The sequence below is a fragment of the Blennius ocellaris genome (assembly GCF_963422515.1).
Source record: "Blennius ocellaris genome assembly, chromosome: 24".
Taxonomy (NCBI): Eukaryota; Metazoa; Chordata; class Actinopteri; order Blenniiformes; family Blenniidae; genus Blennius; species Blennius ocellaris.
Window position 1 is genome coordinate 4,948,688 of NC_137673.1, and position 13,249 is coordinate 4,961,936.

Here is a 13,249-nt window from a genome sequence, read left to right on the forward strand (position 1 = left end):
AGACGTACATGTTGCCTTCACCTTCAGGACACTTATTTTCTGTGTTCGGTAATGATCCTGTGTATTTCTGACAGCAAATAAAGCAGATTACAGAAAGACAATCGGCGACGGATGAGGGTTAACCTATAAAGTGTATAAAAACAATGCCGGCCTGTGGCTTTACAGTTTTCCAGAGTGAACTCTGCCCCACATCCACCCCGCCGCTCTCCACCCTCCAGAAGCTGCAGCGTACCGGCTCCATCAGACGGACTGACCGTCTGCTCTCGCAGCTCTAATCCCGGGCGTCGTGTGAACGGTGGGAGTCGCCCGGCGTCGCCATGGCCACATGGCGCGGCGCCCACTCCGCAGCTCCATTACCAGAGAAAAGCTCAACAGCCTCACCTAATCCCTCATCTGCCTCCTTTCCCTTCAGGCAGCTGACATCTTGGACCAGGAAACGCGTGTTGCTGGAGTTTCAACAAAACTCACACTTAATTTACAGGCAGCACCGCTTCTTCAATATAGTGTCGTAATTGTTTTTTCAGTTTGTCTTCTTCAATACTAATTGAGATCCCTGTCATCGGTAATCTTATTGTTTCATGGTAATCACTCTTTCAGATCGAACAACGCCGGAAAACAAGCGTGACGAATCCCATTTCCACAGTGCAGGAGTGTTTTTTGTTTTTTTTAAATGCTGCCCTCCATTAAAACATCATGACATCTTCGTTTAGACCTGCTTGTCTATAGAAACACATCCATAGAAACCCTGGCAGTGATTTGGCAAACGCCCAAAAAAAACCTAAGACAATGAGCTGGAAGTGCTCGAGAGGGATAAGAGTGGCAGCGCCAATTCACACAAGACAATTCACTCATTTTTCTTTTTGTTTCAGGGTCAAATTAAAACTCATATGCTGCGTAAGAGCATATGAGCGGGTGAACTTGTAGATAAAACGCAGTGAATGTTGAGGAATGTGGCGTTTGTGAGACATCCGAGAGAGTGAAGACAAACCCAGCCGTCTGATGGCTTGTTCATATAAAAACACAATTCAAGCAGCTCTTTACGGTCGCACTATAAACATAATGAGAGCCTGTCACAGCTAAATAAGAGCCTGGGCCCATAAATTACAGCTCTAAAGTGAACTATAAACGACAAACCCAGAACAAGTGACCCTTAAACGCCACTCTCGCACAAAAACAATTCATAACTGTAATGTGGAGGAAATCCTGGCTGACGGAGGAAACGGCGTGATTGACAGCCGCGGAGACGTCACGGCGTAACGGAGGATTCGAGTGTTGTGATTAAAGGGTGTTAACCGGGCCGCTTTCCGCCTCTATTCTTGGATTTCCTTTCAACCATGGGCTTTATTTCCCACAGAAAACCGTGAGAGACTCACGGTTCAGGAGGGGAGAGTCGACATCACCCACTGACATGTTCTTATCAAATAAATCCCGGAGATTGGGACGTTTAAATATATTACGGCTCTCATTATGGCTTTAAATGTTATTACAGCCATCATCATGGCTGCGGTGATGGTTATTCCAGCGGGAGAGATCATCAGTCAAACGCTGGCGCTGATCACCATTATGAATTGGGGAGGAGCGTCGCGGGCGAGGGGACAGCGTCGCTCTGGCTTCAAAGTCTTTACAGGAATAAAAAGCAGCTCTGGGAAAAGTGATCAAAAGAAAAGGTGTCAGTTAGAGAAGAGTGGTGCTTAAAGGGGAGAAAGCGCATTTCAGATTCTGCTGGATGTTCAGCGTATTTATCAGATTCCAGTTGTCACTGTCAGAGTGCCAAAGCCTGAACATGGATAAAACTGACTTTTCCTTTCTTTCATGTGACAAAATGTGATTTTTCCACATAAAGTGGCATCTAACATGGTGAAAGGACATAATGCCAGTGTTAGTTAAGCAAAGGTACTGTCCAATCTCTGTTCCCTCCATTTAAATTTGATGTTTTGGGCTCCTGGTACTGTCATGATATGAGGCCTGCTTTCATTACTGTACCTGGATTCTCCACAGCTCAAACATAAGAACGCTCAATGACAAGCTGACATAGCTGTGATTCTGTAAATGTGAATGAAACACCTAAAAATCCCCCGTGGGGAGGCCAACAGACTGAAACTCTCTGTGAAAGCCAGACAAACAAAGTCCTGCTGCAGACAAACAAAATGTGACTCTGAAAGCACCGGCGGGACGACAAGTGAGTGAGAGAGACAAGTGCAAAGCTTGTGTGAGCGCGGCGACCAAAACTGTGAACAATGGCTGTTTTGAAATGAGCAATTGTTCCTGCAGACGGGAAATCCAGAGGTGAGCCAGAGAACCTGTGGGCAGCCTGGGAGTGTTTGAGAGCTTTGAACAGATTGGTCTTTGTCTTTGCCAGCTCCCCCCCGGCCTGGTGTCTCATCCCCCCCTTCAGGGAGCTTGTGGGGCGTTCTCGCCGTGTGGAAACCTCCCACCCCCTTCCTGCCTCATTAGCATGCAGCCGGCTCCTCGCCACTCCTGCAGCGTGCTGCGCTATGATTTGATTAATGGAATTTGACTTCCAGCGTGGATCCCTGAAATGGCTCTGGCTTTTTGGAGCCACGAGGACGCGAGCAAAGAGCTTTATGAGAAGCCTGGCGAGGCTGGGTGGAGTCCTGCCAGCTGGGGGGGGGGGTCTGTGAACACCTGAGGATGAGCGGGATCTCATTCTCTGCCTCACACGGCGGCGAGGCTGCTGAGGGAGCACAGCCAACCGGGGTGGCACAGCCAAGGTGTCAGTGGACCAATCTGAGCTCTGGCTCGGGGGTGACCCACACACCTGTGTGACACGGCGCCGCGTGTCAACGCAGACGGCTTGGCCAAAGGCAGCGGAGCCCGGAGGCTCGCGCTCGCCAAATGGGCCGCCAGGAAGCCAAGGGAAGAAAACGACACACACTCAGCAAGGTCATCAACCAGGGATGATGCAAATGAGGACGGGCGGGAGCCAGGAATCAGGAAATCCACTCTTACACTACTTGAAGGGACAGACCTGCCTGGAAAACACACTGTGAGCTTTAACTGCTGTTTTCTCTGGAGCCAACAATCACGTCAAATGAAGTTTCTGAGATTAAAATGTTGCAGCTTGATGATTCGTCACGAGAAATTGCACAGCGTTTTTCAAACATAAGAGATGTGATAATATGGAACGGAGCAATATGACCCGCAAAAAATGATGCATTTATTACAGTTCAGTCTTCATCAATGTTGACCTTGTTGATCTCGTGATGAAGAGAAATGTGTGTTATATTGTGCAGCCCAACAGTATTCTTTCATCCCAGTGACTTTTAGGAGGCAAAGCACCCAGAAAAACACTAAACGCTGTTGTAACTGTGAACTAGCGGGTTTAGTGGACTCGCTTAGCTTCGTGTGAGATCGTGTGCCGCCTTGTAATTAGCACTTACAGCTATCGAACGAACCAATTTTCCACATGAGCAGCTGCTAATGTGAGATTTCCAACTTAATAATCATTTAAATGTTCAAAAATTGAGTGAGGGAAGCTTTGGGGAAACTTTTCAGATCCAAACGGAGGGAACATAAACTGGCTGAGCCCCCAACAATCCAGACAGAGTAATCAGAGCTGCAATTATTTCCCGACAGAAGTAACCGAATTCCAGCCAAATACAAAATACAACAACTATATATATATATATATATGCGCACAGGTCTTCACTGTTGTTAACTCAACTGGATGCTAAAGTGATTAAATGGGTAAATTGTGTGATGATTCGATCGTGTTACTCCATAGAAATATGTACAAATGCAAATGTTTTGCCCCATGAAATGTTTACTCGCCCAGTTTCCAATAGACGGGAGTTAGAATGTGTTGGTAGTCGTTCTCTCTGTACATTGACACTGTTTCAACTAGACAACTGGACAGTAATTGATGGGAAATATTGTAAGAAAGGTCAGAAATTTAGACTGAATTTGTCATGAAGTTTGTTCACAATTTATCCATTATTATTTATTGTTACCAACACGACCACAGGAGAGTTTGTTTGTTTGTATGCGTGTAAAGCAACGCGCTCAGCCTGAACCGTTCCCTCGGCGACGGGCTTCAAAGGCAACAAGCCGGCTTTTTGTGTGAGAAATCAAGAGGCCAGCTTGTGGTGTTTTGGGGAGCGGAGGAGCAGAAATGGCCGTCACTCATTTGAAAGACGACAGAAAGCGTATGAGGAGGCGCTGACCTCTTCCCCGCGCCATCAAAGTCTGCCCACTTTTGCTCGGTGTAACTTTGAGCCACAAGGGCACATTCCTGCCCCGGGGAATGTGAGCGATACGCCCGCGCCGAGCCATCCTCGGAGAGCGAGAGGAATCCATTGAAGAAGGGGGGGGGGGGGGGGATCACAGAGCGGAGGTCAAGAAGGAATGAGATCGGCGGGCAGCTGCTGCATTCATACCGCGACAGGCACACCGGGGCAAAAAGTGATCCGGCGATGTGGAAAAAGAGATAAAGAGCGTTTTAGAGGCAGGGAGTGAATCAGACGGCGGAGGACGAGGCGAGTCCCCGAAACGGCGACAGGTGGCGGCGAGCGGAGGGAGCAGCGCTGGAGATATATGGCGAGTCGAGGGGGGGGGGGGGGCTCGTCTCCTCTCAGGCTCTCGGCGTATCCGCTGAGCCATCAGTCAGCCGGGCTCCTCAGCACCTGTCTCCTGACGCCTTCCTGAGGCCTGGTTTCGCCGCTGACAGACTAATGCGCCTCCGCGAGCCGCCGCCTCCGACCGAGACACACGAGAGGACGGGTCAGAACAGAGGGACAGTGTGTGGACACCAGCAGAATTACTGTGAGAACTGGAGGGAAAGCCCTGAGTCAGTCTGTTCATCTTCATCATGACCGGCGGTGGAGACGTTCCTTGGTCGTTCAAAATGAATTCATCACCTGGTTCAGTCCCGGGACGTTTGTAAGACAACGCTGCAGGGAGCGTGAGGTGGCGGTGTCTTCTAAATACTTCCAGGGTGTGCAGTCATACTGCAGGGAACTTTTAACAGCAACCTTAACATGTCTTCAAACTGTTCATGAGTCACACATTCAGCAACCTGCAGCAGAAGTGCTCCACCACTTCCACACTGTGAGTCACTTTTGAATAACTCAGAAGTTCATCACAGAGTCGAATAAAAACGACCTTTCAATTGGTTCCAGCTGTGACTCACATCTTTTCCACAACAAGGTTAATGGGCTTTTCAGATTTCTTTATGAGTAAACAGTAATAAGCAAGTAATTTGAAACCTGCTAATACGCAGAATGAGACGTAGGTACGGAGTGCACCTCATCAATTAGAAATATTAAAAGACCGTCAAGTTCAGCTGCAGGTCAGTGACGCCAAAGTGCAACTGAAGCTCATGAAAAACAGGCGCTTGTCATTGACGAGCAGGATTCGGCGTCACCTGTGCCTGTGGGATCCTTTGGAGCGCCCGGAGTAGTAGGAGTAGCCCGAGTAGGTGGACTCTGTATCCATGGCGACGCGGCGGTTGCTGGACGCGGCCGGACTGGTCTGGTCGAGCTACTGGCGGTCGCTGGGGCCGGCGGAGGCGGCGAGCTGTCCGCAGTCAGGCTGGAAAGCGACCCTGAGGGTGTCCCGGTGAGGAAACATCAACCTGGAGGAGGGAAGGCGGAAACATTTGGATTTAAACGGTGGAACACGTGGGAAACCTGCTCACTTCTGGCTGCTGCAGACGGACGTGAGCTGAACACCAAATCCCCCACTCAAGTCACATCGGAGCTTTTTCATCATATCTATTTTCCTCCTCATGCATAAACGCTGCCAATCGCCTGTTTCCATCTGCAGCTGCATTACAATCAGCGTCTCCTCGCCGCCAACCTGCACAGTGTCAACACTTCAAACTGCGAGCAGCTCTCAGGAGATCACACTCCAGCTGAGCGCTCCAGATAAAAGAAGCGCTTGCTGCCACTGAAGCAGCAATTTACTCTTATTCCCACGCAGCTGCCAACTGTTGTTCGCTGGCAGTTTAAAGTCTGAGACACACGGCAGAGTGTCTAAACCTGACGCCGACAAGCTCGGAGATGAATGCAGCAGGAGCGCGGCAGAGATGAAACGCTTGTGTGCTGGGGGAGAGGTTCAGAGAGACGGCGGCGTCTCAGGGCAATGCATTTGTTACCACAATCTGAACAAAAAAAAAAAAAAAACCGATGGAACTAATTGTCAGTTTGGTTTGACAGCAAAGGAAAATCCTGATCAGACAAAGATAAATTCTTACACATGGCAACTATTATCTTGAGCCCCGAGCTGCAGCTGTCAATTCCACTGCCACGACACAAATATGGATGCAGGTCGTGTGTGATTTTAATTTTATACACTTACGACAACTGACATAAGTAGTGAAAACATGTGCATTATGGACACAGCAAATAAATCAGAATCAAGGCAGATCGAGGAGGATAAGTGCAACTTCTGTTCTCAAACTGACGCCACATGTTTTGACGCAAGTCTCGATAAACTGAAAAATGTATTCCGAGCAGCTGAAGTTAGAGCAGAGCAACACGCCAGGGTGAGTCCGGAGAAGAATGCTCATTACATTTTAATGCTTTCCAGACAAATCCAAGGAAACTTAGTCACCTTAAATTCAAAAATGTAGTTTCTTTGGAGCACAACTCGACAAGCCTCAGATCAAAAAAATGTCATCAAGCACCGAGAGCAAAACAGACATTTAAAAAAAAAAAAAAAAAACCCACGAAGGTGTGTTTTTAATGGAGAGCAGCATTTATCCTGAGCACTTAAAAACTCAGTGAAAGCACTAATAAGTATCATTATGTGCTGTTGCACTGGAACTTCATTGTAATTTTGCGGTGAAATCAAGCCGCACTGTTTTGTCCGAAGAGGATCGGCTTGCAAGACAGAATAAAGGCTGGCAGCAGGAACCAAGTAAAAGAATCACTTTTAATAAGTGGTGTCAGGGTAAAACAAGTTAAAGTGGCACAGGGTTTTACGTTCAGAGGAAATATTGAGTTCATTGGTCGGAGTGTCAATGCTGCTTCCAAACCTGCAAAGTTACAGCTTAAAGTTGATAAGAAACTCATTTTTCACATTTATATTAAGAGATTTAATGCCTCAACTCCACTATTTATCTGCCACGCAAAGGCAAACGCCAAAAATACACCACGGCAGAATAAAAGGTTTGGAGTGTGACCCAGTTCTGAGGGAATGTGTGGAAGTGTTTGTTCCCCGACGCCTGGATGCCTTGAAAGTTGCACAACTGCATAGTTATTCATGTTCAGGGTTTACGGAGTAAAACGCCTCCAACGCTTCACCTCATTTAAACGTCACCTTTATTAGTAACTCACACGTGGAACCACAACACCGATAAATTCTTCTGTTTTCAAACACAATGTTGTTTTCAAGCTTCAATATGTTGTCCTCACTCCAAACCGACCATTAAGAAACTGTTTTTCCTGATCTTTCACTGTCAGACGAGAAGATTTCAGGCTGTGATACTTTTACAAACGAGACGATTACAAGACGACGTGTGGAAAAATAGTGGGGATTTCAAGAGATTCCACAGATAATGAAAACTTATTCACCTTAATAGCTGCAGCTGCTAAATCACACTTAAATAAAATGGATTATGTCATCTATTAGATGGAGTAAACAATCTCCTGGTTGAAGAACCTCCGAACAGTTAAAAAGAACAAATGTTTTGAAATCCGAGAAAAATACAACAACTCTTGTCTGGGCCTGAGTGAGCTTAACAGTGAGCCGCAAGTGTTTAATACACCAAATAAGAGGCTTAAAACCACAAACGGAGGACTTTAGCGTTACAGACTGACAGCATTAAGCTCCGCCCACCACCAAAACTCCACCTGAACGTCTCCCAGCTGCTACAGGTGAGATCCAGACTCTTAACGATGCATCATCATTCATTAATGTCTAGTCCACTGTGGTTCCTTTAAATTGATATTGAAGTGATTCAATCGCCTCCATAAAAACGTGCCCAGGAAAAGAGTGCGGCGGGAGCTGAGAGGTGGTTGTTCCACAGCCCGACCTCCTGCAGGAACATCCAGAACCTTCTCTACGACGCCTGCCAGGCGGGCTGGACTCATCACACCAGCATTCCCAATACCTGCTCTAATCCTCTTAGCGGCGCGGGCATGCGGCTCAATGAGGGCTTAATGGGGTTAAATGAGTGCGCGGCCCAGGTTCACTCGGAGTGCAGCAACCAGCAACCAGCAACCAGCAACCAGCAACCAGCTGATCGACGCCGTGGCGTGTGAGGTTGCGTTTCCCGGCCCGGCTGGTGAGGAGCAGGGAGGCTTGGCTCTGAGATCTATATTGAAGTGAAACAGGAGACACGCCGAGGTTCTCACATGTGGTTTCTGTCTTTGCCGTGCCAGAGAAAATTGGTAAGCGGAACCACTTGGAGTTTGTAGCTGAAATATGAATCCCTTGCTGCGGGGTGGAGAGGGAGAGGGAGGGGGGGCTCAACAGGTTCTCTGCAGGAATCCAAGCCCCCTGCTGAGCTGCCGGCTTGTCTGTTTGTCCTGGCGTTTGCTGGCGGCGGGCAGCAGGAGGCGAGGAAGGGCACGATTATATCACTGCAATGGGGCACAAAGGGTACGGCCTGTAATTAAACCATCAACCTGAATGACACAAACACCATAAAAACCGAAGTAACACAAGAAATAACACAGTTAGCAGCAACAAGTTTCCAACAGCAGAGTAAAGTTATTCAATGAGAATAAGGGCAAAGCTACGAACAGATCTGCTTTTTTTCCATCTTATTTTGAAATGCAAGCAGCCTGTGATACAATACAGTGTCTAATCATGTGGTGAGTTGATGGCATATCAACAAGTTTAATGACAAGGTATTGAAAATGTAACCAATACAAACGACAAACACACAAAAATAATGTCTGTCCAGGATTGTAATGGTAGTTTGACTGCTCTATGTTTAACTATTGGCTGTCACTGACAACTTGAGCCACAAAATGAATGGCTTTTAGCGTACACACCGACAGGAAGCATCAGAGAATGAGCTCAGTTTGAACTGTGAAACTACTGAACGATTTCCATAACATTTGTGAAACCAGGGAAAAATCTACCGATTCAGTTTCATAAAACACGATTTTAAATTCCAGGACTTTTGACCAAAACGACCAAGAGAACGTGGAAGGTTTCTGGTTTTTTTAACTCCGTGAATCCACTGGAAAGCTGAATCCTGGTGCCTCCGATAAGTTCTGACCTCAACAAAATACCTGCCACTTCAGTCCAGCTCCCTGCAGCTGCACCTCGGGCTGATTAAGAGTAATTTACGAGGCCGACCTTTCTGCGAAGCCGTTTAGGGGAACTCCAGGAAGCACATGGTTTGACTCACGACCCACCAGACCGGCTGACCCCGTGACACACCGGTGAACTTTTCCAGCCCCGGAGAAACATCCAAGCCCGACTGCAGCCACTGAGCCGGCGAGCTGACCTGCCGGGAACCTCTGAGAGCAGAAACAGTGGCTTCACTGTGCAAGGCGGCAAATTAAGCATCTAATGAGCCAGATAAGATGATCCGCCGTGTTTGCATCCAGAGCCTCCTTTCAGGCAAGCCGCTCAGCCGTCTCCTTCCCTTCCCCAGCGCTGAAGTGGAAAAACAGTGTTCGACCCCAAGTCTGAAAGTCTTTGAAGGCACAATATCCATTTGAACAAGAAAAAAAAATCCAGAATAATTACAGTTGAAGTGGATTGACAAGGCAAATAGACCGGTAAAGATGATAAAGAAAATATATAGAAATAAGCCGATTGGCCTCCCTCGTAGCGCCGCCTCTATTATCGCCACTAGAACACGTCTCTTTGTGCTGTAATGAGAGAGCTCGTGCAAAATAATGACTTGACTTCAGCTGGTGGACGGAGGAACGCTAGTGAGGGCCGCCGTCACGAGGCGGGCCGGGGCACCGCGCTCGCTGAGCCAACGAGGGCCGTTAACTCACTGGAATTCAATCAGCATTCCCCAAATGTCAACCGGACCGAGGCCGACAAAGCCCAGGAGTCTGCTCTTACATGTGAAGTTAGATTATAAACCCCCATGTCCAATAACAGACAGGTTATCCTGCGCTGCCTGATAAATAAACAGCAGGATCAGTGAACAGTTTATCTTAGTGACTAACTCCAAACCTTATTACTGAGCTGGCCTTTACCTGTTGTATTTTGGTGCTGCCTGTTGCTAGGCAACCAGTCCATGCTGACCCTTAGCGGTCCGTCAATAAAGCAGTGGCTGGTGGCGGCGTGAGGCTGCTTGCTGTTGTACAAACCTGCTTCATAACAACACTGGCCTGTTGCACCGTTTTAACAGTTCCCGACGTTTAGTCATCAGGCGTGACGCTGCCCACTGACAGGCGAACGCCGCTAACAATATGTAAATGTCTGCAGACACTGGTTAACTTCCAATGTGCCTCGAGGTGGGGAAATGTTTCGTCTCATGACCGAGCAGGAGTAGCCTGCTGAGTTATTCATGAGGGCGCAGAGCAAATACCTGCATTTAAGATAAAATGTTGAGAAAGGAGCGTATCAAGCAAAAGTGATGTTCACATGGTGACAGGTTTCCTTTGCTGTTGTTATTTTGAGGTAAAACAACATATTGCACAGATCCCAGCAGCATGGGATCATTGTTATGACACCTGTGTTAATGTGCTGCAGCTCCACACAGAAGAAACCAAAGTCCTAAACTTCAGCCTCGTCCAAAATGACCTTTTGTTATTCAGTCAGCTCCTGAAAATATCACACACACTGAGCAACCAAGAAACACAGCAACTGGTGTACGACCGAAGTACATCTGAGGTGAAAGAGAGTGTTTGTGTCAGAATATGTTTCCTATCTGCTGTCAGAGACTCAGGCAGACTGAATAAATCCACCTGGCAGATCCAGAACAGCAGACAGCAGCATGGTGATCCAGTGAGCTGCTCTGGAGCTGGAGGCCAATCACTCTAGAAATGCTCAAAGTGTCATGAAAGAAAAATACCCTGAACTGTTGAGCAAGGCAGCAACAGCCAAAACCCTGCAGGTGTCAACACAAACGCTTGCTGTTGTTTGTTTCACATTTAAATCTGCAGTCTGCAGTCTATCCCCCCCCCCCCCTCCATTAGAATAAAGTGAGTGAGCAGAAACAGAAGCACAGAGGCTCCAGGAAAGTGAAGCGACACCTTAAAGTAGATCCAGGTGGAGCGGCGGAGCGGTCCTCCCTCACAGCCCCTACCTGGGTGACCCGGCTGACAGGCGGACCTGCAGGCAGGAAAGTCCCCGGCTGCAGCGGGGCCTGGGAGCCCCCCTCCCCGCAGCAGAGCGGAGGGGTCCGACTGGAAGCCCACAGCGAGCCGTGGAGCTCGCGCACCGGGCCCGGAGCCCCCGGTGTGTTTCCACGGAGGTTTACCGACGCTGCTGCGACAATGTATCCGTCCGCCGCAGGTCACAACCTCCGGCTGAGCTGCGGCGACCAAAACGCTCCACTTTCCTCCCTCTGACACTTTCTGGTGTTTGAGAAGAAAAGAACCTGCGAGAGTTCATTTGAAAATGAAACTAAATAAAACAAAAAGTCTCGGAATATTGAGGGATAGGCGTTAAGTTTCCCCAGTCCGCGTCGCTGTGCAGTTTGGAGAAGATCGTTCTATAAATGAAGTTGTTTCTCCTCCACACAGGTAATCTAGGGCGTGTTCCGCTCCACCGGACTGCCTCCGTCACACCGCGGCGGCGGGGAGACACGGTAACCTACATTAGCGAGGCTTAAAGACGATGCACACACACACACACACACACACACGCACGCACACACACACACACACACACACACACACACACACACACACACACACACACACACACACACACACACACACACACACACACACACGCACGCACGCGCCACATCTGCAGCACACATGACGAGACGCGCAGTGAAGGACTCACCCTCAGTCGGTGGAGAATTCGTTCCCCGGGGTTGACCATTGATCCGCGGGCTATAGGAGAAGTTTTGCCCACAGCTCACGGTCGGCCGGAGTCTGAGCTGCCTGGTAACAACAGGAATCACCCCTGGCACGGCACGGCACGGCACGGCAGGCAGGAATTTCACAAGGGGCAGAGCTTCTCGACGTGACAGGGGCTGCAGGATCGGGACGCACCGCCAGGGGGCGACCGAGGCAGGAGGACTCCCTGCTGCACCATGGGCCGCTTCATTAGAGTAATGGTGTGTGTTCAGGGGAGGAGGTAATTATAGGGTTTTAACTCGGCAACAGGTCCTTTTATTTACTTCTCCTTTAATAAAGAGAGGCAGTAATTTATCCAGAAAAGGAATCTTGACCTGACATGAGCCTCACGAGTTGGTTATAATGTCAACCTGGCAAGGCATTGCTGATTCAAAATAACTTTAAAGTCTTCCTTTCATGGGATTTGGTCCCCTATATTCTGGTAATTTATTATCTGATATTTTGCAAAAATTCATGTATTTAAACTTTTACACTGCAAACACAACTTTAATAGCTCATAGTGGATATAACCATCATCAGTCCCCTCATAGTGTCAAACTATACAGAAACCTCACATGTCACATTTCCCTCATATTATTCATGAATACTTTTTTGGGGGGCTTGATTATTATATTTTGTAAATGTTTGTCTTTGTATGATGCCTGCATTTGTGGCATGAGCAGCAGAGTGTGGGTTACACTCTAGACAAATGTAGAGACATTTTAATAACCTTAACATAAAATAACATTATAATAACTAGTTTTCATGTGACGCCAGATAGATTTTATATATTTGAACCACCAGACCAGGGGTGGGGAACCCTGGTCCTCGAGAGCCGCAGTCCTGCACGGTTTCTGTGTCCTCACAGCTGACAGCAATTAGTGGCTCGTTATCAAGCCTTCTGCAGAACCTCATCATGAGAACTCAGGTGTGTTTGAGCAGGGAAACATCTAAAACATGCAGGACTGCGGCTCTCGAGGACCAGGGTTCCCCACCCCTGCACTGGACGCTCAAATGTTGATCGAATGTGTCTCATCAAGAATGGAATGAAAACCAGAGTGAAAGAACAATAACACTTCATATTTTTAACATTTTATTTGTCTTAACAACATTCTTCTTTGCTTTGGTAGAAGAGGAGGAGCAGTCAGAGGAGGAGCAGGAGACGAAGAGCAGGGGAATAGGAGCAAAAAGGAGGAGGAGGAACAGGGGGAGGAGAAGAGAGAGCAGAAAGGAGGAGAAGCAGGAGAGAGAGAGGGAGGAGGAGGAGCAGGGGGACCAGGAGAAGAGAGAGCAGAAAG

General features: G+C 48.1%; 1 protein-coding gene across 5 annotated transcripts in view; it reads right to left on the reverse strand.

The window, feature by feature from the left end:
- The window catches only part of LOC308147489 (vang-like protein 1), a 33,595-nt gene extending 21,561 nt beyond the window's left edge, over positions 1 to 12,034 (reverse strand). For 2 of the 5 annotated variants that reach the window (XM_080519661.1, XM_080519657.1), the window contains exons 1-2: positions 11,896 to 12,034; positions 5,384 to 5,593 (exon numbers count right to left, since the gene is read on the reverse strand). In XM_080519661.1, the coding sequence (XP_080375787.1) occupies positions 5,384 to 5,454 (71 nt within the window). In that variant the 5' untranslated portion in view covers positions 5,455 to 5,593; positions 11,896 to 12,034. Of the gene's footprint in view, positions 1 to 5,383; positions 5,594 to 8,318; positions 8,547 to 11,135; positions 11,439 to 11,895 lie in introns of those variants that run through there. The other 3 variants (XM_080519658.1, XM_080519659.1, XM_080519660.1) reach the window with 3 other exon arrangements.
- Between the last annotated feature and the right edge of the window lie 1,215 nt (positions 12,035 to 13,249).